Source organism: Pseudorca crassidens, chromosome 2 (assembly GCF_039906515.1).
Source record: "Pseudorca crassidens isolate mPseCra1 chromosome 2, mPseCra1.hap1, whole genome shotgun sequence".
NCBI classification, from domain to species: Eukaryota; Metazoa; Chordata; class Mammalia; order Artiodactyla; family Delphinidae; genus Pseudorca; species Pseudorca crassidens.
In genome coordinates, this window is record NC_090297.1 from 95,920,460 (window position 1) to 95,948,299 (window position 27,840).

At 54.6% G+C, this 27,840-nt stretch overlaps 1 protein-coding gene across 7 annotated transcripts; it reads left to right on the forward strand.

Annotated features, from left to right (window-relative positions):
- Positions 1 to 5,524: 5,524 nt before the first annotated feature.
- Positions 5,525 to 21,246, forward strand: AMPD2 (adenosine monophosphate deaminase 2). 7 transcript variants are annotated; one of them, XM_067727162.1, is made up of 18 exons: positions 6,842 to 6,984; positions 11,957 to 12,087; positions 12,305 to 12,435; positions 13,379 to 13,447; positions 13,537 to 13,648; positions 13,892 to 14,078; positions 14,311 to 14,452; positions 14,565 to 14,654; positions 14,909 to 15,038; positions 15,205 to 15,399; positions 15,488 to 15,619; positions 15,829 to 15,992; positions 16,228 to 16,354; positions 16,444 to 16,607; positions 16,901 to 17,021; positions 17,277 to 17,450; positions 17,633 to 17,743; positions 17,859 to 21,246. In XM_067727162.1, the coding sequence occupies exons 1-18, from the start codon at positions 6,975 to 6,977 to the stop codon at positions 18,066 to 18,068; spliced, it is 2,400 nt and encodes a 799-aa protein (XP_067583263.1). In that variant the 5' UTR covers positions 6,842 to 6,974; the 3' UTR covers positions 18,069 to 21,246. The 7 variants fall into 7 exon arrangements, 6 of the variants coding, with proteins under 6 accessions (XP_067583259.1, XP_067583263.1, XP_067583262.1 ...); XM_067727161.1 differs by lacking the exon at positions 6,842 to 6,984 and adding an exon at positions 7,000 to 7,990; XM_067727164.1 differs by lacking the exon at positions 6,842 to 6,984 and adding an exon at positions 10,741 to 10,758.
- Positions 21,247 to 27,840: the final 6,594 nt, after the last annotated feature.

Genomic DNA, 27,840 nt, shown 5'->3' on the forward strand with positions numbered 1-27,840 from the left:
CTTTCTGCCGTCTCCTCCTTGGTGGCTTCCTCTGGCCCTTAAGCTTGTCCTCTAGGGTTTCCTATCTGAGAGATGGAAGATAAGGAAAAAGTAAATTGGGATCACGTATCAGTTTCTTAGTCCTCCTAAAAAGCCAGTCTGTAGGGAGCTGGGTGAGGGAGTGGGCTCTATATTCTCGTACCCTGCCTGTCTTGCCTGAGGCTACGTACCCCAGCCAGAGACCTACTTAGTCTAGGGATTGTAGCCTTTATATCTAGCAATGTGATGGGTTGAGCCAATTAAGAGCTCAATATGACAAAGGGCAAAGACCTAGGGAAATGATGTGCTGGATTCTGACACAGGAGGATAGGATGCAGATGCTGGAACTCTCTGGAATAAGATAATGGTTGCCCCATCCTTTTGAGGGACTGATCCCCTAAAAGTCTCTTCCTTCTTAGATTCACTTGCATTTTAGAGCTAGAGATTAGAAACACAAACAGAGGAAGCTTTCCCCACGTTGAGACTCCAGATTACACAGCTTCAAGGCACCAACGCACACTCTTCCATCATAGCAGGCCGGTCCTGGCAAGGAATCTTTGTTTGGGGTTTACCCCTTTTTGGAAAGATTAGAAATGTTTCCTCCAGCTCCTCCAGTGGCTGCTGCACCAGGAAGCTATTAGCGTTGTTCCTTTATGTTGGCTCATCTCTTTATACATACTCCTGTTATTAGCACTTAATCACTTCATTATTGTCTGTTTTACAGATGGGTTTCCTCCAGACTGAATTCCTCCCCCCGAAGGTCAGGTACCAAATCTGATTCATCTTTGAATCCTTCAGACCTTGTGGTTTATTAGTGGATCCTCAATGAAGTTTTGATGAGTGAGGGAAAGAAGGAAAAAGGGTATGTGGTAGAGAGAACGGGGCTGCTTACCCACTAAAGCCACCTGGGACCTAACTTCACTTGGCAAGTGAACTTTGCTGGTATTCAGTGTAGAGGGTTTGTGCTGCCTCTCATAACAGTGCTTCCTTGGGAAATTAGACTCTAGCCTCTGGCTCCTCAAAGGTCAGGGCAGCCCTTCCTCTGGCTCTCGTCGCAGCTGCCCCTTCCCAGGGAGAAATGAGTGTGCAGCCTACAAACTGCCTCACAGACATATCAAAGACTCTCTCCATTGGTCATACTTGTCTATGCCAATTATTTCAGTTTACTTAAATGAGTTGCTGTGGAAGCTCCTCAGAGGGACATACTTTAGAATGTTGCTACCGAAAATGTGGTGAAAGGCCCAGCACAGATCACCTGGGAGCTTCTTATAAGTGCAGAATCTTAGGCCTTAACACAGACCTTCTGATTCGGAACTTGCATTTTAACAGATCACAGGTGACTCTAAGGATACTAAAGATTGGAAAGCTCTGCCCTAGGGAGTACTACAGAACTATTTTTTCCTCAAACTGGCCAAATCATAAGAATTACCTGGGTTGCTTGTTTCTATATTTCATCAAACTTTGGATGGCACTGAATGGAAGATCATTCTGATTTCAAAGAGGTTAATATATGTGTGTTTTTAAAAGAGTGTGTTTTAGAATCAATAAGTTCCTGTAGTAGTGCCAATTCTAGAGCCTGAGAAACTATATTCTAAACTAATACAGTTTGAAAAACTCTGATCTAGACTAGTGGTTCTCAGCTTTTGGTGTATATTGGAATTTACCCAGAGAACTTAAAAAAAGAAAAAAATACTGATTTAACTGGTCTGGAGTGCAGTCCAGGCATGAAGAGTTTCAAATCTCCCAGGTGATTCTAATGCGCAGCCAATGCAGAGAAACACTGAGCTCCAAGTATTTAACTTGCTCTTTCCTTTTAGAGTGGAATTGCGCAGCAGTGGCCAGGTAGACTGAGAAAGTGGGAGGTAGAACCTAGGTCTCCCATCTACCAGGTACCCTGAGCTATCCCTGATCACCTTCCTCCTACCCACTGCCTCTCGCCTGCATATCTGGGTATCTGGCTGAGAAGCCCTGGGCCTGGAGCCCAGACTCTCAGGGCTGATGGAGAAGCAGGCAGCCGCCAAGGTGCCTTCCATGGTGATCATCTTTTCCCAATCAAAAATTGGCAGGTGCTTATTGACTTAAGGGAAAACAGGAGAGTCTTTGAAATTGTGACTGTCTTGGAATCTTGGCTATAAAGTTTCAGTAATGATACCTCACCAGCCCTGCCTAACCTACCCACAATATTGGTAACTTATACCTAGGCCAGAGCTGCGCTGCAGCCTGCACCGTTCAGAGCAAGGAACTGCCAGGAGCTGTGCTAGACAGTTTACGTGGCTCATCTCAGTTAATTCTCACACTGACTTCAAGGTAAGTGCTCTTGTCCCCAAATTACAGACCAGATAACTGAGACTTGAGGGTTAAGTAGCTTTTATTCAAGGTCATATAGCCTAGTAAACAAGCCAGGCAATCTTTCTTTCCACTACCCCACAAAAGCAGCCCGAGAAAGAACGTTGGGCAAAAAAAGACGGGCAAATGCATGAGCTCAGTAACAGCAGCACTTGCATTGTTAAAGGAGCCACTGACTTGTTTCACAAGTGGGGAAAATGTTTGAGCTTGTTCCTTTTTTACCTACCACCTCAGCAAACTTCTGTGCTGCTTCTCCTCGTTTCCTAGCTTGCTGGGCTCCCAATTCCCACTACTAAGCTGACTATGGGAACTCCTGGCCCTCACCTGCCCTCTAATTGCACAGACCTGCCCGCTACTATGCATGGACCATCCTGATGCCTCCTGCCTCCTGTCTTAAGCTCCTGTGCCTTTCCTGTGGCTCTTCTCCTTTATTATCCCATTTGGGTTCAGTGTCCTGGTAGAGTAGGTGCTATTCCCTCCCATTTTAGAGGTGAGGGAATTGAAGCACAGAAAGGCTATCCACATGTTACTAAACAAGTTAGTATCAGAATCAGCTAGAGCTCATGCGTCCTAGTCCACAGCCCGTATAACCCTGCAAAATTTTTTAGCTTCTTTAGCAACAGAGGAAGCTGTTCAGAGGAAGAGTGTGCGTTGGTGCCTTGAAGCTGTGTAATCTGGAGTCTCAACGTGGGGAAAGCTTCCTCTGTTTAGACTTTGTTGTTTGAATAGTTACAATATTTTGAATGAAAGAAAAAAAATCACTGTTTTCCAACTAATTTAATCCTGCTTCCTGAGTTAAGGGGAAGTCTTAGGATCTGTCTTATACCCAGTGGTAGGGATTGTGTGTAAAGCCTTGTCCCAGCTGGAGTTGGGGGGTGGGCATGAAGAAAGAGGAACTCCCTTCAGGGCCTTCCAGTCCAAAGGAAGATTTGGTGTAAATGCACAGAGAAACAATTTGGTTAAAGGAGCACTGTGCTAGTGCTGGAGAATTCAGAGCTGTTTAAAACCTAGCCTCTACCCCTGGTAGAAAAGACAATTACACATTCTCACTGTCAAGTTGATAAATTCTCTAGTAGAAGAAGGGAGAGAAAAATTGCAAAATGAGCAGACTTTCAAAAGAGAAGCAGAACAACAATAGGAGGAGACATTTGGAGGAGAGGAAAGAGCATGAGAAAAAGCATGGAGGCATGAGGTACAAAGTGTGCTCAGAGAAGACTGGGAAGTTAGATATGACTGGACTGGAGTAAAAGTGTGGAAAGTGCATGGAGGGGAGGGCTGGGAGACGAGAACAGGAAAGGAAAATTGGGGCTAGCCAGTGAAGGGCCTTGAATGACAAAGGGTTTGGCTAAAACCCATTTAAGACTTATAAGCAAGTATGGTTGGATACAGCTGCATGGTGCTATAAACAATGCGGGGTGACTGGGGTGGGGGACTGGCTCCTGGGAGAAGCTGAGAAAAAGGGCTGAACAGCTTGATTCTAGAAGGATCTAGGCATAATGTTTGGTTTAGGAAACTCATGGCCAATGATCTTTTTGAGGCTGCAGGTATTCTCTCCCAAGTCTAATATCTGCTGAAAGTGGTTTGACCTTGGTAGGAGGCTGACATCACAGGTGAGCATCAGGCGAGAAGCTAAGAGAAGTTCTTCAGAGAATTAAGGAGTGCATTGTCATTGGGGGCCTAAGGTTCAGGGAGGCCCATTCCAGGAGCCATCTGGGGTACAGGCTAGGCAATGATGAAGCTGGTTTCAAGCTAGGGAAGACCCCAGAGGCTCAAAGACAACATTAAGTCCCCAATATGAAAACAGCTGGAGGTCGGAGAGGATGACTCACTCCTTCATTTCCCAAACTGTTCTGCATAGACAATGAAACCCCACTAAGATTCTTGCTGATGTTGTATAGGTGGGGAGATAGCGGCTTAGCTGTAATCAGGGCAGACTTCCTAGCAGGGACAGCATACTGAAAGTCTAGAAATAGGGGAGGGTTACAGGGTGAAGGGTGTGTTGTAGATGGGACGAGGGAGGAGCATGAAGGGACTAGTGAACTGGTTTTCCTAGGTAGGGTGGAGGGCAGGAATTGCCACCTATGGGCTGGTTAGGTAGGTAAACAGGTAGGTAGGTCTGGATTAAGGGGGAATCCTAAAAAGACCTGGCCCAATGCAAGATACCACCCTTTAAAGTTATGTCAAATTTTGTATTGTATCAGAATATAGATGACCTTCTACATGGTTACCTGGGACTTGATTTTTAATTTTGAGATTTATTTTTTTATTCAATGTTGAGAGCCCAACAGCCTCAAAATTCCTAAAGGCCCCAAGACTAATTTAGTCTGGGGTTAAGACATAGGAGAGTCTTAACTAGGTGGGATGTGGAGGCTATTACAGATTTTTGTAGACTTTTGTTGCTTTCCATTTCCTTGATTATAAAAATCATGGATATGCATTATAGACAGTTTTTAAAATGCAAATAAGTATAAAGAGGAAAATAAATATAAGCTATAATTCCACCACTCACCAATAATCATTTGTTACACTTTTTGATGTGTTTGTTTTCTATGCATATATGTCACATAATTAGGGTCATACTGTATGTACAGATCTGTGCATCCATTTTTTTCACCTAACTTTACATTGTAAACATTTTCACCTTATTAAGAGATTCTTCAAGAACAATTTTTAATGGTTGTATTTCATTGTATGCATATGACATAATTTAAACATTTTCCTATTGTTGGACCTTTAAGTTTCCAACCTTTCTATGTGATAAACATTGCAGTTATGAACAATTTTGTGCATATTTTTCTTGCAGTGCTTTTTAGAAGAACAATTTCCTGGAAGTGGAATTACTGGATCAGATAATACGAACCTTTTTAAGACTCTTGAGTAGACGTTGCCAAATGGCTTTCAGAAAGATTATATCAATGTTTTTTACGACCACCAGTAGGATATGTGTGTGTCCCATCTCACTACCCCCTTGCCTGCTTTAGGATTTTTTTTCCTTTAATCTTTGCTAATTTGATGGGTGAACATGGTATCTCCTTGTTCTCTTTTTAGTTTTATTGATTCTTTGTGAGGTGAAGTTTCCCGCCCCGCCCCCCCCATGTTTACGGAGGCCATGGTTTTTTGAGTTTGTCCAGGGTGAAGAGCAGTAAGTAGGCAGGGATCAATGGAGGCAACACCAGGTGCCGGTAGGGAATAGGATTCAGGGTCCACAATCCAGTCTGGGGAGGAGGGGAGGAAGCAGAGTTCGGGAAGGAATTTGGTTGAGGTGGTGAGAATTGGGAGGAGCATTAGTACAACTGGGTGTGGGGGCAAAGGGCTCCCGCAAGGTAGAGACACAGGAATAGACTAATAGCTGCTAATACGTTTAATTATGTGCAGTGACGTTATAGGGCCTTTCTCCCACAGGTTTCCTTTAAGTAGGATTCTCTGCCACTTGGGAGTGGGGGTTCTGGTTGTGTGGGGTATCTGCAGTCCCCAAAATAGCCCAGCACCCCTTCTTTATAGACTGCAAGGTGAATCAACCTCTGAGAGTGTCAACAGGGGACCAAGGCCAAAGCACAGCAATGATATTACTGAACATTAACTGAGTAGTAACTACAAGCCAGGCACTTAACTTATATTAGTTCATTTATCCTAAAAACTACCATATAAAGTGGGGTCTCTTACACTCATTTTATAGAGGAAATAGAAGCACAGAGAAGTTAACATTCCCAGTGGCAGTCAGGAAGTAGGTGAAGTCTGGAATTGAACCACACTGGCTACAGAGCCTAAGCTCTTGACCAACAAATACAGAAATAAATGTGGGAAGGGGAGTCAGAATTGCAGGACACACCCTGCCTAGCTACGCCTGCCGGGAAGGACTTCTGCTAAAAGAGAACCTTGGCACAACAATAATAGCTATCTTTTATTGGGCACTGGCTTTGTGCCAGGTATCATGCAAAGGTGCCTAACGTTTCATCCTCACAATAACCCCTTTGAGTGAGGTACTGCGATTACCCCATCTCGCTTTACTGGTGAGGAAGCTGACGCACAGTCCTTGCCCAAGACGCTGCGGGGCGGATGCCGAGCGGCGGCTGCCCACGTGGCGCCGGGAAGAGGAAAAATGGCGGGGGCGGGGCCGGGGCCGGCTTGGCGGGGGAGGGCCCGAGCAGGGGCGGGGCCACGGACTTGGCGGGGCCTGGGGCTGCGGAGAAGCGCGCCGGCGCTGGCGAGGTTTCAGTGGGGTTGCACCTGTTGCGTGACTCCACCACAGTCCAGTTACCCGAGTCCGACCCGAATACCCAGAAAGTGTGGAGAGAAGCCCAGACGAGTTCCGGGTCCCGCTCTCTGGGGAGCACGTGGCCTGCCCGCCTCTGGAGTGCGGGGCTGGGGGTCGGGACGCCGGGGTCTACAAGGCCAGTGCAGCGGCCCAGGTCGGCAGGGGTCGGCCTCCCTACAGCCAGCAATTTTGAAAGACTGTCTTACTTCTCCCATATCAGTGCCAGGGCAGGGGCCCTTGGAGCGACTTGCCGGGGTCTGGATCCCAGCCCTTCTCCCGTCCCTCGCGACCGGGCTTCCCGGCTTTGCAGACCCTGGAGAGCAGACATCCCGGTACCCCTCAGGGCTCGGGCAGCATGGCCTCAGGTGAGTGTGTGCGCGTGTGAAGGAGGGCAGGGTCTCTGGGACAGAGAAGTGCAGTGTCCAGGGTGACAAGAGGGTGGGCACAGCCTGCAGACCTACGGAAGGCGGACAGCTCCTCCCGGGGAGCGCCTGGAGAGCAGAGCCTGAGTGTGGAAAGACAGAAGGCAAAGTCAGAAGCCGCTAGGGTCTCTTTCCCAGACCCCAGAGAAGCCCCTGACTCCTGGCCTCCCTGCCTTCCTAGAGGGTAGCTTCTGTGGACAGTGGAATTTTCCCAAGACAGGCTCCTCCCTACTGGGCTGGGATTCTCAGTTCTACCCCATCCTCTCCGAGCTGGGCTACCCCTGGGGCCGGGGGTCCGACGAGGAAAAAAGGGGACTCTGCCCCAGAGGGGCTGGATTTTCATGGAATCCGCTGGCCTTGAGAGGAAAGTGTTCTGAGCTTGGGGGTGCTTGCACTGGATCCCTCTCTATTACTATTTGTTTTCTGCCTGGCTGGCTGGACCAGTTAGCCTGGACTTTGACCCTTTTGCTCCAGAGCCCTGGCAAGGGGCAAGGGGCAAGGGGCAAGGGGCTCCTGAGGGCTTCGTGGAGTGCTAGGGCTGGCCCTTCTCCATCTTGTTTCCTCACTTCCACCCCCCAGGGGAAGTGAGGAAACAAGTGACATGACCATCCGTGTAACTCCGGCGGACTGAGGAGAGGAAGGGAGGGTTAAAGGGGCAGGGATGGAGGCCCCCGCCCCTCCTGAGGTTGCCTAGACAACATCAGAAATCATGGCCAGGGCCTCTTCCGCCTGCGGGGCCTCTGCTTCCTGCATCAGTCACTCCCGCTGGGGGCGGGGCAGAGGAAGGGGTTGGATGTGGCAGAGCCAGGCCCAGCTGGTGCGGCTCAGACTCCCCCCGCCGTCTCTGCGGCCGGAGCCATGGCATCCTATTCATCTGGTCCCGGCAAATCCAAGGCCAAATATCCCTTTAAGAAGCGGGCCAGCCTGCAGGCTTCCTCTGCAGTACCAGGTGAGTGTGTGCTTCCTGGCCTCAGGCTGGCTCTGCCCCTACCTCTCGCCCAGGCCACTGGTCCCCTCAGGAGGGGGGCTTCTCCTGCACCTTCTCTGCAGTGGTGCCCCTTGTCCCCTTCCCAGGGCCAGCTGGCTTGGGAGGTGGTGTGGGGAGGGAGGTGGGGTGGAGGGTGACAGGGTTCTGTGTCGGGGATGCTGTCCTCTGTAACGAGGAGTGGGCATGGGTGTGGGTGCAGCAAGAGTGTATTTGCACACGTGTCAGCGTGTGGATGTGCTAAGACTGTTTGCATGTGGAGTGTGTGTGAATGGAGTGGGGGATGTGTGGGACTGACTAGTTTGCAGACTGGCCACACTGCTGGTGTCTGTGCCTTTACCAGGCAGGCTCAGGCTGTCCTCTTGCAGTTAGTTACTCTTTCTAGGATCCTAGATCTTGAACCCCCTTACTGGGGGTCTGATGTTAAGGCATACTTATTGCCGCCCGGCATCCAGGGTCTAGGGGCTCAACTGTATCTATTGTTTGCAGTTTGTTCATTCCTGATCTGTCTTGTGAGCTTCCTCAGAAGTATGGGGTGTCCTTGGGCTGGGCCCGTGCGGGGGCTCAGGCTGGGGCCGCTGCCGGCCTGCGTGTGCTCCTGCACCCTTTGGTTCGGCTCCCACTCCTGTAGGCATCTCTGCACCGTTTGGATCTTGCAGCGTGGTGCAGCTGTGCCCATCGCCCTGAGGGCTCGGCTGCCTGGGTCCGTGCTTGCTGAGGGATAGCTACCTGCCGTCTGCTGCTCCCAGGCCTGTGGCTAAGGGAAGACCACCCCCACTTTGGTGACCAGGTCAAGCCAGTGCCCCCACCCCCGGAGCACCTGTCTGTACTTGTAGCCTGATTTTGCTTGTGCCTACCTCCTGGTTTTCTTATGCTACTGAAGATGCTGGCCTGAGTTCTGTATTGGCCTGAGGGTCTGTGTTCTCTGTGCCCAGGTCTCTGCCTCCAGAGGGTGTGTCCCCTGAGGCTAGATCTGTATACCTTGGGTTGGTCACATGGTGGGAGCATCTGATTCTTGGGCGTCAAAGCCTTGGGTACCTCTCTGCCTGCCAGGGCAGCCTTGGCAGTGAGTGAGGGGCTCTGGTCAAGTGGGTAGACAGGTTGGCAAGAATCTTGGAGCTGGTGGGAATGGCTGGGGAGTAGCCCTCTCTGGCTTTTGACCACCCCTCCCCACGCCGTGTGTGTGTGTGTGTGTGTGTGTGTGTGTGTGTGTGTGTGTGTGTGTGTATGTGGGTGTGGGTGTGGTGCTGTAGCACAGACCCTGGGAGAAGGGACCAGCAGGCAGCTGGGTCTTCTAGACCTGGCCTCAGGAAGTGTGGAGGTTATTGCCTGTCTGTCACCTCTAGTGAACCCTGGCAGCCCTGTGTGGTGGCTTGGCAGGCTGGGGGGATGGCTCTGCATGCCAGAACCTGTCCGGGTCACCCCAGCATTTCTGTGGAGACCCTGGGTCACCCTGCTAGGAGAGGTGGTTGAGATTAGGGCCTTTGACTCAGTTCTGCTGACCCGATACACACCAGCCCTGGAGGTCTGTGGTCAGTCTCTCTGGAGGGGGTTAGAAGTGGGGAGGAGCCGTGTAGGGTCAGGGTTCTTGGGGGATGCAAGGGCCTTAGGCTTTGTCTTAACACTCTGAGGGCAGAGCTGGTGCCCATCTTCCTTCTGCTTTCTGCTCTGCCCTCTTCCAAGTAAGAGACAGTGTTCCCACCCTGCCAATTCTGTTCTCTTCACACCCTCACTGCTCATTGCCTTGGCCTACGCTGGGCCCAGAAGCTCCTCCCGCCCCCAGTGGGTGGGACTGCACGTGGGGAGTGTCTGGAGGGTCCCAGGAGTTCATAATCACAGATGATGGTACTTTCCAGAACTATCTTGCAGAGCCGTATCTCTGTGCGCCTTATAGCAGCTGTGGCTAGGCAGGGCAGGACTCCTTATCACCCCATTATAGGCAGACTTGAAGCCTCCGGAAGGTAGAGACTTGCCAGTAATTGGGAACAGAGTCAGACTCAAGTCCTCCAAATTCTAGTCCCACTTCTGAACCTCTTCTCCTGGGCAGTCTGTTCCCAACGATAGGCTTGGACGGGGGCTGGAGGTCTAGGGGGCCATGAACCAGTCCCCTGGGCAACAGGGAAGCTCTGTAACTGTTCCTTTCCTGGACCGAGCCTCTACCCCGGCTGTCAGCCAGTTCCTCTCCCCAGCAGGGGCCCTGTCTCTCCCAAGAGACCCCGTAGTCAGGGGCCCAGAGGGCCGTGGTGAGACAAACAAGGCCATTGGGCAGAGGAAGCTGGCCTGGGGCTGTTGGGTATGGAGGTGAGGAGGGCTGCTCGTCCCCTCCTACTCTTTGGCTAGCCAGGCCCTACACACTATCCCCTAGGGCACTGCATTTTAAGGAGGCTTGTCCCTTCCCTGCCAGCCTGCCCTGCCCATAACGGCCTGCCCTGCTCCACCCCCTTGGGGGCCCCACTTTGGGCTGGGCCCTGGCACTGTAGAGGTTAAGGGCCTGTTCAGTTTGGGGGTTCCTCTTATCTCCCAACTCTGATACTCCTTCCCTTGATTTCTTTACTCCCCTGAGCTTCCCCAGTCCCCTGCTTGCCGTCATCCCAGGGTCTCCCCTGCATGCAGCTGCACTTGGTACAGCCCGTGCCGGCCCCTGAGCTGTCCTGGGGGACTGGCTGCAGCTCCACTCAGCAAACAGGCGGGCAAGGGGCACAGGGCTGCTGGCCGGCGCTGCCTGACTGCAGGTAGGGCCCAGGCAGGCACCAGGGCGAGGGGGGGCTAGGTCCTGGATCTGGGGCAGGCACCCCCTCTTCTTTTTGTCCAGCCTTAGGACAGGACTCTGGGGTGTTGGGAAGTGGGCCCAGAGACTTCAAGGCATGCTGCCTGGTAGAGCCTCTAGTCCATCCTGAGCCACAGTGGAGAGGGAAGAGGAGGGTGCTGGAGGGGAGTACCCCCCACGGCTGACTGGGAGAGCTTCCTGCTGGGAGGGTGGGGCTGGGGAGCCCAGGGAGGGTCCCCTGGGGTGGGCTGGGAGCTCAGGCAGCCTCTCTAGACTATCAGCTTCAAGGCCTTTAGTGCCAGCCTCCTGTTGGAAGCTGAGGAATTCTTCCTTCCGTGGAGAGAGACTCTGGCTTCTGATACTCCCTTCCCCAGGGCCTCCGGCCCAGATCCTGGGGCCTCTGAGTGGCGCAGACTGTTTGTGGCAGCTCCCTTTGGAGGGGCAGCCAGCAGTGGGAGGGGCAGGCTGGGGCCAGTCCACATCTTGGCAGCCCTGGGGTCCTGGGGGAGAGGGCAGGCCTCCAGGGAGGAGGTAGGGTTCCTGCTGCCAACCAGGTCCTCCACTTCCTCTCTTCCTCTTCCTCTGAAGGCTGGTCCCCAGGTCAGAGCTGAGTGGCAGCTGTGGCTTCCCCGGGCTTTGTAGGTCTAGGGTATCAGGCGCAGACCCTGGCCCTTGAGAGGGGCATCTGCTGGTCCAGAGGCAGGTCTGATCCTGGATTGGCTGCCCTGGAAGCTGTGCACTTGGCATCGCTGGTGTGGCCTTAATGAGCGCCTGGAGAGGGGGGGGTGGGGTGTGTGTGTGTGTGTGTGTGTGTGTGTGTGTGTACATGGACACGTGGGTGCCTGCCTGTAGCAGGTACTCACATGGAGGTTCTCTCATGGCCTGATGGGGTGGCCCCTAGTCCAGGATTCAGATTTTTATTCCTGGGGTGAATGAATCCACTTGTTCTAGGGGCAGACTCGTGGCCCCACCCATGAGCCTGGAATGGGTGAGGGGCCCCCGTGCCAGACTGCAGGTGAGGTCCACATGCGGGCTCACTTCTCAGCCTCTGAGGGGTGACTGGCCTCTCTCCGGGGCTGGCCTGGGGCAGGCAGGGGCCCAGGGCTTCCAGTGCACCCAGGCCCTGCCCTTCACCCTTTGACCCTGCATCACTGTCTCCACAGAGGCTCGGGGTGGGCTGGGGGCCCCTCCGCTGCAGTCTGCCCGATCCCTGCCAGGCCCTGCCCCCTGCCTCAAGCACTTCCCGCTCGACCTGCGCACGTCTATGGATGGCAAATGCAAGGAGATCGCCGAGGTATCGCCTGGCACCGCACCCTGTGTCCCCCCATCACTGCCGCCATGCCTAGTCTTTGCTCCCCTCACCCCTTCTCCACCTCACCTGTCCCTTTACTTCACGCTTGGCTGTGCCCTGATCCCCTAGCCCGTACCAGGTACCCCTAGCTCCTGTGCCTTCACCCCATCCCCAGATCCTGATGGCCAGGCCACACTGACCCTTCCTTCCCTCCCACCAGGAGCTGTTCAGCCGCTCCCTGGCTGAGAGTGAGCTCCGGAGCGCCCCATACGAGTTCCCGGAGGAGAGCCCCATTGAGCAACTGGAGGAGCGGCGGCAGCGCCTGGAGCGGCAGATCAGCCAGGATGTCAAGTAAGCCCCCAGGTTCAGAGCCAGACAGGCCACCTCAAGGGGCAAGCCATGGGGTGGGGGGCACAGCCAGGCGGCCGTGGGGTGGGGGGCACAGCCAGGCGGCCGTGGGGTGGGGGGCACAGCCAGGCGGCCCTGGGGTGGGGGGCACAGCCAGGCAGCCCTGGGGTGGGGGCACAGCCAGGCGGCCATGGTGTGGGGGCACAGCCAGGCGGCCCTGGGGTGGGGGGCACAGCCAGGCGGCCGTGGTGTGGGGGGCACAGCCAGGCGGCCGTGGGGTGGGGGGCACAGCCAGGCGGCCGTGGTGTCGGGGGCACAGCCAGGCGGCCGTGGTGTCGGGGGCACAGCCAGGCGGCCCTGGGGTGGGGGGCACAGCCAGGCGGCCCTGGGGTGGGGGGCACAGCCAGGCGGCCGTGGGGTGGGGGGCACAGCCAGGCGGCCCTGGGGTGGGGGGCACAGCCAGGCGGCCGTGGGGTGGGGGGCACAGCCAGGCGGCCGTGGGGTGGGGGGCACAGCCAGGCGGCCGTGGGGTGGGGGGCACAGGAAGCGTGGGGTTGGGGGGAGGGACACAGGACAGTTTGCCCAGCATCCCTCTGTCTCCATCCGGACGCTTTCAGAGCCCCATCTCTTCTCTTCCAAGCAGTCCTCCCTCTGGGGCCCCCTGGGGAGGCGGTGCAGAGCAGTGGTGTGAAGCATAGGCTTTGGAGTCAGGCTGCTGGGTTCTGGTTCCGTCTTCTACCCACCAGCGTGGCCTGGAACATGTTGCTTAACTTCTGGGTGTGCTTTCTCATCTCCGATGTGGGGCAAGAGCAGCACCCACGGCATAGGGTTCTACATCCCTGTGAGGACCACAGGTGACACCACGTGCACGGCACCTAGGACAGTGCAGGCACCTGGGAGCAAGGGCCTCCTCAGCTGCCTGACCTCTCACTCCTCTCACCTCTAGGCTGGAGCCGGACATCCTGCTTCGGGCCAAGCAAGATTTCCTGAAGACAGACAGCGACTCGGACCTCCAGTGAGGAGGGCAGAGGGGTACGGGGGATGCAGGGCTGGGGCCTGTCCCACTGCTGTCTCCAGCCCCTCCCTCGTACCCTCCACTTGTAGGCTCTACAAGGAGCAGCGTGACGGGCAGGGCGATCGGGGCCTGTGGGAGCGAGATGTGGTGCTGGAGCGGGAATTTCAGCGGGTCACCATCTCTGGGGAGGAGAAGTGTGGGGTGAGTGTCCCCGTCCCCTGGATCCTGGTGGGCTCCCCGAGTCTGGGCAGCTGGGGGTAGAGGCCAGAGAGGGTGTTTCTCTTTCTTGAAGCTGGAGGGGCAGAGGGTCTGGCTGGAAGCTAGTTGCTGTGCTGAGAGCACAATGGTCTGAGGGTTTCTGGGGTCAAGGCCCAGGGAAGAGGTGAGGGTGAGTCGGGTCTGGGTCTGGGACTGGGACCAAGGAGAGTGATTCCCCGTCTCCAGGTGCCGTTCACAGACCTGCTGGACGCAGCCAAGAGCGTGGTGCGGGCACTCTTCATCCGGGAGAAGTACATGGCCCTGTCGCTGCAGAGCTTCTGCCCCACCACCCGCCGGTACCTGCAGCAGCTGGCCGAGAAGCCCCTGGAGACACGGACCTATGAGCAGGGCCCGGACACCCCTGTGTCCGCTGGTGGGATCCCCCATCCCTGTCCTACTCCAAGTGCCCTGGTATCCCAGGCTCCCTGAGCTTGGTGCCCAGGAACCTCAGCCTGCCTGCTTTGTCCCACACGCGAGTTCATTCCAGCCTCTTGGCATGCGGGGGTGGAGGCAGGGGCAGGAGCTGTCCTGCTGGGGCTTCTGGGCCAGGCAGCGGGTGGCCTGGAAGAGGCCTGGCCCTGACTCCACCCTTCTCACCCCTGCAGATGCCCCAGTGCACCCCCCTGCGCTGGAGCAGCACCCGTATGAGCACTGTGAGCCGAGCACCATGCCGGGGGACCTGGGCTTGGGTCTGCGTATGGTGCAGGGCGTGGTTCACGTCTACACCCGCAGGGAACCCGATGAGCAGTAAGAGGGGCGTGGGGCATTCTGGGGGGGAAGCTGTGGCGGGCTGCATCGGCTCGGGAGGGCCCACAGGGCCTGGCTTGCTCTCCTCACTCAAGCTCCCCCTACACGCCAGCTGCTCAGAGGTGGAGCTGCCGTACCCCGACCTGCAGGAATTTGTGGCAGATGTCAACGTGCTGATGGCTCTGATTATCAATGGCCCCATGTGAGTCTGTGCCCGTACCAGACACTCGTCTCCCCTCCCAGCCTGGATTCTTCCAGCCCCAGCCCTGCCCCAGACACCTGTCACCCAGTCTCCCACCCTTTCAGTCACCGAGTCCTAGATTTTCCCGTCATCTGCTGCCCCCTTGGCAGCCTCAGGCCTGCACCTTCCTGCTTCCTCCCTCTGCTCTGCTACCCAGGCCCTCCCAGGTGCTTCCTTGCGGGCCTGAGCCCCTGCCTGCTTCTCCTTCTGCCCAGAAAGTCATTCTGTTACCGTCGGTTGCAGTACCTGAGCTCTAAGTTCCAGATGCACGTGCTGCTCAATGAGATGAAGGAGCTGGCCGCCCAGAAGAAGGTGCCACACCGAGATTTCTACAACATCCGCAAGGTGGGTCCTCACCCCCAAGCCTGACTCTGCACCTCTGCCCAGCCTCCCCCTCCAGGGCCTGGGTCCCCACCCAGCATCCAGTTTGAAGAGTCCTCTCCCATCCCACCGCCCAGGCTCCGGACTGTCCTGGCCTCCCGTGGACCCAGCAGTCCCCGTTCCCCCCCAGGTGGACACGCACATCCATGCCTCGTCCTGCATGAACCAGAAGCATCTGCTGCGCTTCATCAAACGGGCGATGAAGCGGCACCTGGAGGAGATCGTGCACATGGAGCAGGGTCGCGAGCAGACGCTGCGGGAGGTCTTCGAGAGCATGAATCTCACTGCCTACGACCTGAGTGTGGACACGCTCGATGTGCACGCGGTCCGTCCCAGTGGTAGAGGGGCTGAGGGGCTGGGCCAGTGTGCGGGCCAGGGGTCAGGGGTGACTTGGGCCTGCCCTTCTCCCCCAGGACAGGAACACCTTCCATCGCTTTGACAAGTTCAATGCCAAATATAACCCTATTGGGGAGTCTGTCCTCCGAGAGATCTTCATCAAGACTGACAACAGGGTTTCTGGGAAGTACTTTGCTCACATCATCAAGGTAGGGAGGAGGGGCTGCCAGGGCCCACGTATAGGGAGGGGCAGCGTCGGCCTGCGGCAGCCCTCCCTGAGTGGGTAGCTGGGGGCTTGCATAGGTGGGTGGGGAGGGTGGGTGAGAGGCATGAAGGGGTCTGACTGAGCACACCTGGTGGGCACGAAGACAGGGACGGGTGAGAAGCCTGAGGGTGACAGTTGCCTCACACGTCCCAGGAGGTGATGTCGGACCTGGAAGAGAGCAAATACCAGAATGCGGAGCTGCGGCTCTCCATTTACGGGCGCTCAAGGGACGAGTGGGACAAGCTGGCGCACTGGGCCGTCATACACCGTGTACACTCTCCCAACGTGCGCTGGCTCGTGCAGGTGCCCCGCCTCTTGTGAGTGTCCCTTGGAGTGGGAGGGAACGTGGGGGCAGAGGTCAGGAGGCCAGGGCCTCCTCCTGCCCTCCTGGGATGGCTGACCCTCCCCTGTCCCAGCCGAGCCCTCGGAACTGGAGGGACTCCCTGGTCCACTCACGGTCTGTCCCGCCCGGCACACCCAATATGGCTCAAAAATGCTTCTGTGATTCTGCCCTGACCTGCACATACCTGTGTGCACTCGTCTCGCCTGCAGTGACGTGTACCGTACCAAGGGTCAGCTGGCCAACTTCCAGGAGATGCTGGAGAACATCTTTCTGCCACTGTTCGAGGCCACCATCCACCCTGCCAGCCACCCGGAGCTGCATCTCTTCTTGGAGCATGTGAGGGTGTGGCCCAGGGCTGGGTGTGGGGGGGACACTGCCTCAGGCCTGGCTGCGGCTCTGGACCTGACCCCAGTGTCCTGTGCCAGGTGGATGGCTTTGACAGCGTGGATGATGAGTCCAAGCCTGAGAACCACATCTTTAACCTGGAGAGCCCCCTCCCCGAGGCCTGGGTGGAGGAGGACAACCCACCGTATGCCTACTACTTGTACTACACCTTCGTCAACATGGCCATGCTGAACCACCTGCGCAGGTGCCTGCTCCTGGGCTCCGCTGGTGCCGTGTCTCTGGCTGCCCTGCCAGCTCTCAGCCAGCAGGCCTTGCTCTGGGCCTGCCCTGGGCTGGGGCCACCAGATCTCTGACCCACCTCTTGGCCCCAGTCTTAGATGGGATGGGTTCTCTGCCCTCGGGGCTCTGTGGGTCAGCCCTCGCTGACCAAGGATCTACCCCTGCCCCCTGGTCCTAGGCCCACAAAGTCACTGGGTGGGGGCTCAGGAGCCCAGGCGAGCCAGGCTTGGGACCCGACGCTGTCTTCACGCCCCCCAGGCAGAGGGGCTTCCACACGTTTGTGCTGAGGCCGCACTGTGGGGAGGCCGGGCCCATCCACCATCTGGTGTCGGCCTTCATGCTGGCTGAGAACATCTCGCATGGGCTGCTTCTGCGCAAGGTCAGGCTCCGCACCCCAGCCTCCCCTCCTCCCAGCCCTTCAAGCCTCTTCAGCAACTGGTCCTCCTCCCCAGCCTGGACCCCAGCCTCCACACGGAGGCCCGAACTTGGATTCTGGCTGTAACTGACCCTCTGCAACTCAGGCCCATCCTGGACTGCCCCCTGTCCCCCACTGTGACCTGTAACCCCCAGAGCCAGGTGTCCTCCCCAGGCTGGAGGCCACCTGACAGGCCTGCCCTCCCTGTTGCCTGCCCAGGCCCCGGTCCTGCAGTACCTGTATTACTTGGCCCAGATTGGCATTGCCATGTCCCCGCTCAGCAACAACAGCCTCTTCCTCAGCTACCACCGGAACCCACTACCTGAGTACCTGTCCCGTGGCCTCATGGTCTCACTGTCCACCGACGATCCCCTGCAGTTCCACTTCACCAAGGTCAGCACACGGCGGCAGCCTGGTGGGCGGGTGTCCTGGGACACGAAGGCCACCCGGACAGGGCAGGTCTCGGGGCTGGTGCTGCCCTCTGCTGGTGGAGTGCAGCATGCCTCATGGCAAGTCTATGGGAGGGGCGGGTGGCAGGCCCGGTCTCCCCGCCTGAGGGAACCTGGCCTGTGCAGGAGCCACTGATGGAGGAGTACAGCATCGCCACCCAGGTGTGGAAGCTCAGCTCCTGCGACATGTGCGAGCTGGCACGCAACAGTGTGCTCATGAGTGGCTTCTCCCACAAGGTACTGCACCCCCTTGGCATCCCCTCTCCTCCCCTGCTCTGTGTTTTGGGAAGGTCCCAGGGTAGCTGGCCCCTCAGAGCTGGCTGCAGCCCTGCGCATTGTCCTGCCCCTTCAGGTGAAGAGCCACTGGCTGGGACCCAACTATACCAAGGAGGGCCCTGAGGGCAATGACATCCGCCGCACCAATGTGCCGGACATCCGTGTGGGCTACCGCCATGAGACCCTGTGCCAGGAGCTGGCGCTCATCACGCAGGCCGTGCAGAGCGAGATGCTGGAGACTATCCCGGAGGAGGCGGGCATCACCATGAGCCCGGGGCCTCAGTGAGCCCAGCCCAAACAGTGCCCCCGCGTCTTGGCACCTTGACCACGTTCTGTCCTCAGACCCCTCCCGCCCTGTTGTGGTCTCTGCATGTGTCTGTTCTTTGTTCTGTCCTGCATGTTTCTACCTGTATCTGTGCCGCCCAGGAGCCGCTTTACCCTTGTCTTGGCTTGGGTGGCACCTGATGGCCCAGGTTTGAGGTCTGCCCTGCTGGTGGACCTGTCCCAGGATCCTCTGAAGGCTGGCTGTCCTGCGGGCATCTGAGTGTCCACAAGAGCCAGGGATGGTTGTGGGGGTCTGGCCCTTGGGGTCCTGGCTTGGGCAAATCTGAGCTTTGGCTGGGGCTTGAGTTGGGGCCTCCGTCTTGCTTATGCGGCTGAGGGGCAGTCAGGTGTGGCCTGTACACGTGTGTTGTGGGCACGGACTGCCAGGGATCTGCAGCAGGTAGAATTGGCTGAGTCACAGCCCTGGCTGCCTGGGCTTGGGCCCCGGAGGTGCTGGACCAGCACCTCTGCCAAGTCACGGCCCAGCAGCTTTCACCGTCCTTCCTCTGGTCCATGTGCTCCCCTGGTGTCAGCTTCCTGTGCCTCTGTGGGAGGGGGCAGCTGCCCTGTGCTGTGTCTGACGCCATTGCAGCTGGAGCGTCCTGGATCTGCCACCAGCCCTGAGGGCAGTATCCCTACTATGGTCCCCAGAGTTTTGACCAGACCTGGATCCCACCTGGTCCCCTGTGTTGTGTTCTGGACCGAGGCCTTTGCTATGAATTGCAGTGTTTCATACAATCCCATCTTTCCTAGTGCATGAGAAATAAAGATTATTTAAGTAACGAGGCAGATGGGGTCTCTGTCGGGAGAGGGAGAGCCGTGGTGGATGGTGGCTGAGGTCGGGTCCAGGAACACTGCGGATGGAGATACAGCAAATTCTGAGGGGAGTGACTGGGCTTGACTGAGTGTGTTTATGCATGTGGAAACTGACAAAGGCAGCGGGGTGGGAGGAGAGGCCCACCGGGGACCTGTCTGCTACCCCTAGGCCCTTGTCCAGCCTGCCCCCCTCTGAAATGGACTTGGCCCCAGGTCTCGGGCACATCTCTGTCACATCAGTTTGGGGAGTAGCATCCCCTTTCCACCTTCTACTTCCTCCTCACCTCCAGCCTCTTAGGACACCCTAGTAGATGTGGGAATGTGAGATTACAAGCAAGCCTGAGGCCAGTGGTTCTGAAACTCTGGGGACATCAGGCCCTTCTGGGGAGCTTGTTTAAAACGCTGTTTCCAGGTCCTACCCTCTGCGATTCTGATTCAGTAGGTGGGAGGCATAGCACAGAAATCTGCAAGCTCCCGGCAGATTCTCTTGCAAAGGGTTGGAGCAAGCGTGTGCCTTCTGAATCCAGACCTAACCGGCTTGGCTTCAGTCCCATGTTTAATTCATTATTTTTGGAGCACCTCCTTGGGCACAGAGGTTGCTGGACTCTGTTGCCCGTGTAAGGAGGAGAGTGGAATGTGCCCTGTGCTGTGCAGGGTCTTGGGTTGGCGATGGAGAAGCTGTTTGCTGCTGCTGCTGCTGCTGAGGGAGGGGAAAGACGGCTGGTCGCTTCAGACACAATTAGCCCTAGAACAGTGTGATCCTGCCTAACTGAGGGCCTGGAGAGGGAACAGGAGGCTGGCTGCCTCCCCACTCCTGGGCAGCTCGCTCTGCTCCAGCCCCGCCTCTCTTCCTGCATCTGCATCTTGCCTAGCCCTCTGGGCAGAAGCTCCCCTGATGCCACTGCCTCCTGAGGGCTACTGGCCAGGCGCACTCCTGGCCAAGGCCCAGGGTTCTTCTGTCTTTAGAAGGCATCTCTAGCCAATTTGTTCTAGCCGTTTACACAACGTAGAGCAGAACGTTAGAGCTGGATGCTGGGCAAGAGATTGTACAAGTCTGGCTGGTTTCTGGTTGGGGAAACAGGCCCAGGAGATGCAACTGACTGGTGGCGGAATCTGGGCTGGAGCCAGGGGAGCTCGGGGTCCAGGGCTCCCCACCTCACACTGGGCCTGCATCTGCCCAAGGGAGGATGCTTTAACAGGCTGAAGGGAACTTACTTTTCAAGGAGGTGAATGTATTTAATAGTAAAAAACATGTTGTCAAAAAAAAAAAAAAAATGTTGTCTTCATCTGTAAGACAAGGAAGGAGGATTAGAAGATCTTTCTAGAAGGCAAGAATTACCTGTCTCATTTGCTAGCACTTAGGACAGCCAAGGCTCCGTATTTTCTCATTGAACTTGTCATATAATAGAATCCTTCATTCCATTTTCTCGTCCCTTGTACATTCTTCTCAGTGTTCTGAGGCCTAGCTGTAAGAATATTACCAATTTAAAAAGTTTCTTAACAACCTCCCCACTGTTTTTTTTTTAAACAACTTGCTTCTAGATATTTTGTCTCTCAGAAATTTCTCTTTTAAACATTTACTGAGAGCAAATAATTTTAAAACAGACCTTAGTACTTTTTTTTAACTGAAAAGAGTAATTTTCATTTAAAAAGTTTGGAAAATATAGAAAAAATGGGAAGAGGAGAAAAGCCCACTCATAATCTACCAGTTTCAACAAATATTTGATCAACTTCTGTCTGAGATCCATTTATATGTTTAAAATATATTTTATATATTTACATATTCCTTTCAGTTCTTTTTAAAAAGGCATTTTAAGTTGAGATCATACATGTATAATTTTGTATTTTAAAAATATTTTAATGTCCTTCTACATTTCATTAATATTTTTACGTTCTTTATAAATTTTAATCACTGTACACTGCCCCATGATGAGCCTCACCATAATGGCTCTTCTTTGTTAAGGATAACCATGGCCTAATGTCATGGCTACCAGTGTCTGCTTTGGCTCCAGACCACTGGGGTTTGAATTTTGGCTTCACTGCTTACTGGCTGTGTGACCTTGGGCAAGTTACTTCCCCTCTCTGTGCCTCCAGGTCCTCACCAATTTCATAGGGATAATAACAGCACTTTTCTCATGGGTTGATTTTGGATTCACTGAGTCTCGATATAAAGCACTAAGTGCTCAATAAATATTAAATATTATTATCTTTGCATATAGGGCTTTACAGATCATTCCTAATCTAGATGACCGTGAATGAAATGACCAGGTCCAAGATATCTATCTTATTGCTTCTTGATAGAATGAATCAAAGTGTGTCAACTGCAGTTAAAGTCCTTTCCCCGCCTTCTCTCTCACCCACTCCAGTGCAGTCCTTCTACCTCCTTCCCTTTCTTGGAATTATGTCATGCCCCTCCTCGTGCCTGCTTGGGAGGTGTGTGTGGAAGTTTTGTGAAGAGGCTGCATCTTCCCTCCTCTCCCTCCTTCCTCGATGGTCGGGATCCAGGGCTTCTGCCTCTTGCGTGGAGAAGGGAGTGGAGTGGATGGCAGAGGGAATTCAAAAAACTGGTCTGCTCTGAAGGGCCCCAGACAGAGTGCAATAAAACAGGCAAATCAACTTGTCTCGGCCAGTCTGCTTTGAATGGGCCCGGCCCTGAGTGACGTCTGCACTGGGGGACTGTCTCTTGTCAGTCACAAAACGCTGTGGCTGGGCGGGCTGTGCCAGGCCACATCACACCCTGCCCTGCTTCACCTCCTGGTGCCCCTTCCTGGGGGACTTGAGGGGAGCAGAGGGGCAATTGGCTGTGCCCCCAGATGGAAGGGGCTGGTAAGGCTTGGTTAGGATGACAGTGATCCTGATTTCCAAACCTTACGTGAGAACGTTTGCCCCATCAAAGCATTGCCTCATTCATAAATGTATGTATATGGAACTCCAATAAAGATTTAAGCATTAAATCACGTTTAATCCAACATTTGGCAAATCATTTTGTTTTCAAAATGAGAATAAAAGTACCCAAATAAGGATGCCCTGGACCATCCGGGGTCGGGTGCTCTAGCAGCTGGACCTGCAGGGGCAGGCTGCATGTCTGGAGATGGAGAGGAGCCAGTGTACTGGCTTCGCGAGCAATCCCGTCCTGTCCAGGGGCCAGGGGTGGACTTCTAAAGGCCCAGGAAATGCTGGAGACTTGAAAGAAAAACTTTGGGGGCTGAAAAATACGAAAAAGCGTCAAAATTGCTAAATGTTTAATGCCTTCAGAAAGTAACATGTCAACTTTAATATTTGTTAAGTCTGGTATCCATACAAATGTCACTATGTTTGAAAACAATTTGTAGGTTGGACTTTTGTCATGAGTTCCAGAATATGCAGGAATGATTGAAGAGAAATCATAGCCAGTAGTAAATTGAAAGAGTTACTCAGAGTCTAGTAATTTCAAAAGCAAATTCATAAAAATCCTTTTACATTTCAAGCAGAGTTATATTTAATGAGGAATGTGGGTGCAGTTTTAATGTTTGTGGCGATGAGGGTGGGGCCTCCGAGAGTCTGATGCAGGGTCTGGAAAGGGCTGAAAGCGCCCTGCCTTTATATGCAGTCCTGCTCTGGGTGGGGATCAGCTCAGCTCTGGACTAGCCTGGCCCCTTTGCCCTCCTGCCTCCCTAATGAGTCTAGGCAGATGCAGGGCACCTATTACTGCCACAGGCATCTTCTCTAGGTCTGTGCAGGACCTTGTGTGCCTGGAGTTTGTCTCCATTTTGCAGATGAGGAACTGACTTGGATTTGAAACCTGAGTGTTCCACTTATTAGCTGGGCAAGTCCCCCCTCCTCCCTGACTTTCTGGGTTTGGGGGTGACAACCCATTCTCAGCCTGTGTTTTACATGTGGGGTAAATACCTCCCGGGCACCCGGCACTGGGCTGAGCACTTTACAAGTGTGAGTGCATTTCATGTGCCTAAGGACTCTGCATGCTAGCTCTCATCATGAGGCTCTGCCTTAGAGAGAAAATTGAGGGTCAGGGAGGTTAAGTAACTTATCCAAGGTGACCCCACTGGCAAATGGAAGAGCTGGGATTTGAAGCTAGAACTGTCTAGCTGCAAAGTCCTTGTTCCTCCTACACTATGACGGTCCCTGGGGCGGGGGTGGGGGGGGCCTGTGAGTGCTGCATGTCTGGTGGGGGTGGGTCTCTGTAGAATTGGGTGCTCAGGGAAGGGACGGTGCCTGGCTCTGGTGAGCAGATGGACCAGCAGAGGCAAGGCTGGAGGCACAAAGGCTGTGGAGGAGGCTCCTGTAGCCTCCCAGGTGCGAGTGGGAGTGGAGAGCTTTTGTGGGGAGGCAGTTAAGACCAGTGGTGAAGAAAGGGGTGGCAAATAAAAGAGAAAGGGGTGGCAGAACTGGCCTCAGTGGCTCGTACAGCTTGATCAAAGACTGAGTATGTGAATGCCCTGAGGCAGGTGTGTACTCCAGTTGGCCACAAGCCCCATCCCTCCCTGATGCCTTTTACCTGGCCCAATCCACACACTGCCATGGAGGTATCTGACTGTGATCCCTGGGTTAAATCACTGTTTCGCGGTACAGCTCTTTCACTTTATTAGCTGTGATCTTGGGCAAATTGTATGAACTCTGAGCTTCAGTTCTCTTATCTATAAGGTGGAGACACCAAGGTCTCCTGCACTGGCTGTTGTGGACATTAAATACCATATATAAAGCTCTTAGCAGAGTGATCAGCACACAGAAAACCCTTGGTGCTCATTTGAAACTTATGAAACCTTAATGCCCTTTTTGCTTCCTGTCTCTATCTCTCCATCCACCCCTCCTTCTCCCCAGCAGACCATGGAGTCCAATTCCTGCTGCTGCTTTTTGCTCACATCCCAGAGGCAGCAAAGACATTTACTGGGCGAGAGGCACATGCTGGGGCAGAAGTGGGGGGAGGAGAGCAGCAGAGAGGAGACCCCTTGGCTGTACTCACTGAGGGCCTCAGTGGGTGAGCATCTTAGCAGAGGTCGAGATGGAGATGGTATTCAAAAGCTGCAGAGGGAGGCAACCCTGCAGGCCTGATCCTCTGTCTGTCATGGTGTCCGGAGATGACCAGTGCACAGGACCCGACTCCCTCTGACCGAGGTCACAGGAGACATGCAAGTGTCACAGCAGAACAGGCAAGTTACTCACCAACTTATGAGGGAATCAAAACACCAAGCAGAGGATTTTCTCAAAAGTCAGTCAGCAGTGGCTTGGTGAGTGGTGAGATGCAGCCAGGGTTTTGAACAGCCTCTGTTGGCCCTGCGGCTCCTTCTCCTCTGCATCCGTGTGTCCCTGAGCAGAGCCATTCTAACTCATAGAGTGCCTTTGTGTATTTAGAAAAAGATGCCCCTTCTCTGAGGAGACGGGCCTCATGCTGGGGAGCACAGCTTGGTGAGCAGAGAATAGGCTGGCTTTTTGTCCTGATCACCCAGGGGCTCTTGTCAGTGGATACCCTGTTGGATGTAGGTAGCAGACTGGCCCTGGGGCCCCTGGGCACCTGCAGCCTGAGGGTGTGTGTGCAGCCACGTTGTCACTGATGCCACTGGCTCTCGCATCTGCTCTTGGAGGATGTCATCCTGCCAGATCTGGGAGTTCCTGGCAGCATCCTACATGAGCTTATGAGTCAGATGAAGCTGCAGTCACCTCTGGTCCATCCCTGTCCTGTAGCTGAATAAGGCTCAGTGGCCAGAGAGCTGCCCCGGTGCCTCAGTGCTGCTGTCGGGGTGCACGTGTTCATGCCACGGTGTCCCCAGGACAATCTGCCTCGGGCGCTGGAGACCCCACTGTGAAGAATCGGGCGCATGGCTCTCTCCTGCCCTCTCTGCCACATCCCATCCCTGTGCATCTGGGGCCTTGCAGGGCTGCTTGAACACCTGGGTCATGCGCAAACCCAGGGCTGATGTTCACCCGCGTTATCACCTTTGTGGCAGGATAGGAAGAGGTGGCCCCTTTGGGCAGACGTGGCCGTGACAGCTCACAGAACTGATGGCATTTTTGGGTAGAGAAAAGGGTGTTCTCCCCCACCCCAGGTAATCACAGGCAGCCATGCCAGGGTGAGTTCCTTGGTGAGCAGAGGGTAGACTGGATTTCAGCTTCCGCTTGCCCAGCCGCAACCCGGCACTGGTAGCCCTATGCAGTTTCCAACATGTCCACACGGTGGCGGTACTGAGATCCTTGTGAGAACCCCACGGGCTTCTGCCCGCAGCTCCTAGCTCTGAGGCTGGGCTGGGGCACCCTCTCCAGGCACCCATGCCACTGACTCATGCAGTGGGCACCTGTGGGGCCCCGCCCCACTAGCCCAGTAGGCAGACTGGCTCACGTACGAATCCTCCCAGTGAGATGTGGCTTAGGCTAAGCCAGGAGTCCCCCAGGAGTAGAGCTGCCCAGGGGTCAGCTGATGTGGACACCCTTTGTCCTGGACAAGGATTCTAATCCTTTTTTTCTTTTTTAAAGATTTTTTTTTTTTGATGTGGACCATTTTTAAAGTCTTTATTGAATTTGTTACAATATTGCTTCTGTTTAATGTTTTGGTTTTTTGGCCACAAGTCATGTGAGACCTTAGCTCCCCAGTCAGGGATCAAACCCGCACCCCCTGCATTGGAAGGTGAAGTCCCAACCACTGGACCTCCAGCGAAGTCCCAGGATTCTAATCCTTTTGCTGTGCTGTTCTAGACCTCGCTCTACCCCTTTCTCTTGTTACCACATTCTTCTTTCAGCTCTGTGGGCCACATGTGGGTAGGCCCCCTCTCCTTCTACACTCAGCAGGTCCTGACTGGGTTTCCCGGCTGCCCCTGCTGCTCATCTGGAGCGCCTCTTAGTTTTTTTTTTTTTTTTTTTGCGGTACGCGGGCCTCTCACTGTTGTGGTCTCTCCCGTTGCAGAGCACAGGCTCCAGACGCGCAGGCTCAGCAGCCGTGGCTCACGGGCCCAGCTGCTCCGCGGCATGTGGGATCCTCCCGGACCGCGGCACGAACCCGTGTCCCCTGCATTAGCAGGCAGACTCTCAACCACTGTGCCACCAGGGAAGCCCGCCTCTTAGTTTTAAGACGATTTCTGCAGGAGTTCATTTTATCTCCTCTGAGTGGATTCTCCTGTAACCTTCAGAGCTTGAGGAAGGCCTATTTGTCCCTGCCATGTACCAGCCGCACCCCAGTCCTAGTCGAGGAGACAAGGTTCCTTGCTAAGAGTGCTGGCAGAGGTCCATTTGGGCTGTGGTTGTCAGCGGGGAGGAAGCTCTGGGCTCCAAGGAGGAGGTGGGCTTTGATCGGGCTCGGCGAGGATGGAGAGAACCTTCATGGAGGAGGGGGAGGGAGGAAGACATCCTGGGGCTGCTCGGGGGCATCTCCCCCTCATCCTCTGGTGTGGGGTCAGTGTCCTGAAGGCCACAGGGGCAGTGCCTCGCTGGGGTGGGACCTGGAGGGGTGTCCTGGCCTCTTGGAGACGGGCTGAGTCAGCTGGCATGGGAGGCTTGTTCAGTACTTTGCTCCCCATGGGTGCCCAGCATATAGCTCTGGCAGGGAGTCTGGGGGCCTGAATTCATCCATCAAGGATAATGATAACAATCGCTAACATTTATTAAGCACTTTCCGTATGCCACACACTGTTTTAGGAACTTTACATGTATGACCTAATTTATCTTCAAATCGGCCATATGAAATAGGCACCATTATTATTGCCATTTACAGAGGAAAAAGGCACAGAGCAGTTAAGTGACATTCCCAGGGTCACACAGATAGCAAGTGGTGGGCCCAGGATGCCAACCCAGGAGGTCTGTCTCTACCTGTTGTGCCCCACTGCCTTCTTCCTTTGGGTCCTGTGGATGAGGTGGCCAAGGAGCCCATGATGGCTAGGCAGGGTGGAGGCTGGTCCCACAGATTGTAAGCGAAGGCCTCACCAGCCCCTCTCAGTGAATTTCCACATGTACGCTGTGGTTACAGCCCTACCCTCGGGGATGGCAGCCTGGGCCCTGCCCTGTCTCTGTGACCCCAAGTTAGAATCAACTCTTTGTCCCCACTTTCTGTTTCACACCTGCCAAGCCAAAGCGCCACCCCCTGGACTCCCTGTGAATGCCCCACCTACACCTATAGACCTCTTCTGGCCCTTAGGGTCTTCCTTTGATCTCCTTACTACCTTCTGGCTCCTGAGCAGAATTATTTTTCTCCTTGGAACTACTTACCACTTATATGGCTATGACATATATAGTCCTAAGTGCAACCCTTATCCAAGACCTGGAGAAAACAGAATGCCTTCTACCTGCCTCTACCCTGAGTCAAAGAGAAGTTACTATCATCACTTACCTCAAAACTGGGGCTCAGGAAAGGATGGCCTTTTCAATAACTGGATGTGCATATGGAAACAATGCCAACAACTCCAGCCTCACACTAAATACAGAAGTCAATTTCACAGGTCTTGAAGATCTGCTTTATGTGAAAATATAGAGGAACATCTTGATGACCCTGGAGTGCCAAGATTTCTTAAACAGGAGACAAAAGCACTAATCATGAAGGAAAAAAATGATAAATGAGATTTATATTAAGATAAAGAAATTCTGTTTATCAAAAGCCACAGGATGAGAGCAGAAAATAAAGGGCTTGCATCCAGAATAAAGTGTTCCTACAAAGCAATAAGAGAAAGACAACACTAGAAAATAAACAGAGGTCTTGGTCAGGCATTTCACAGAAGAGGACATCTAAATGACCAGTAGGGCTTCCCTGGTGGCGCAGTGGTTGAGAGTCCGTCTGCCGATGCAGGGGACACGGGTTCGTGCCCCGGTCCGGGAAGATCCCACATGCCGCGGAGCGACTGGGCCCGTGAGCCATGGCCGCTGAGCCTGCGCGTCCGGAGCCTGTGCTCCGCAACGGGAGAGGCCACAACAGTGAGAGGCCCGCGTACAGCAAATAAATAAAT

Bases quoted from the DNA above. Each gene is read 5' to 3' on its own strand.
- AMPD2 (XM_067727158.1), top strand. From the start codon at position 6,421: ATGCCGAGCGGCGGCTGCCCACGTGGCGCCGGGAAGAGGAAAAATGGC. The intron at 15,620-15,828 runs GTAGGGAGGAGG...CACACGTCCCAG, and splicing joins ACTTTGCTCACATCATCAAG to GAGGTGATGTCGGACCTGGA. The intron at 17,744-17,858 runs GTACTGCACCCC...CTGCCCCTTCAG, and splicing joins TGAGTGGCTTCTCCCACAAG to GTGAAGAGCCACTGGCTGGG.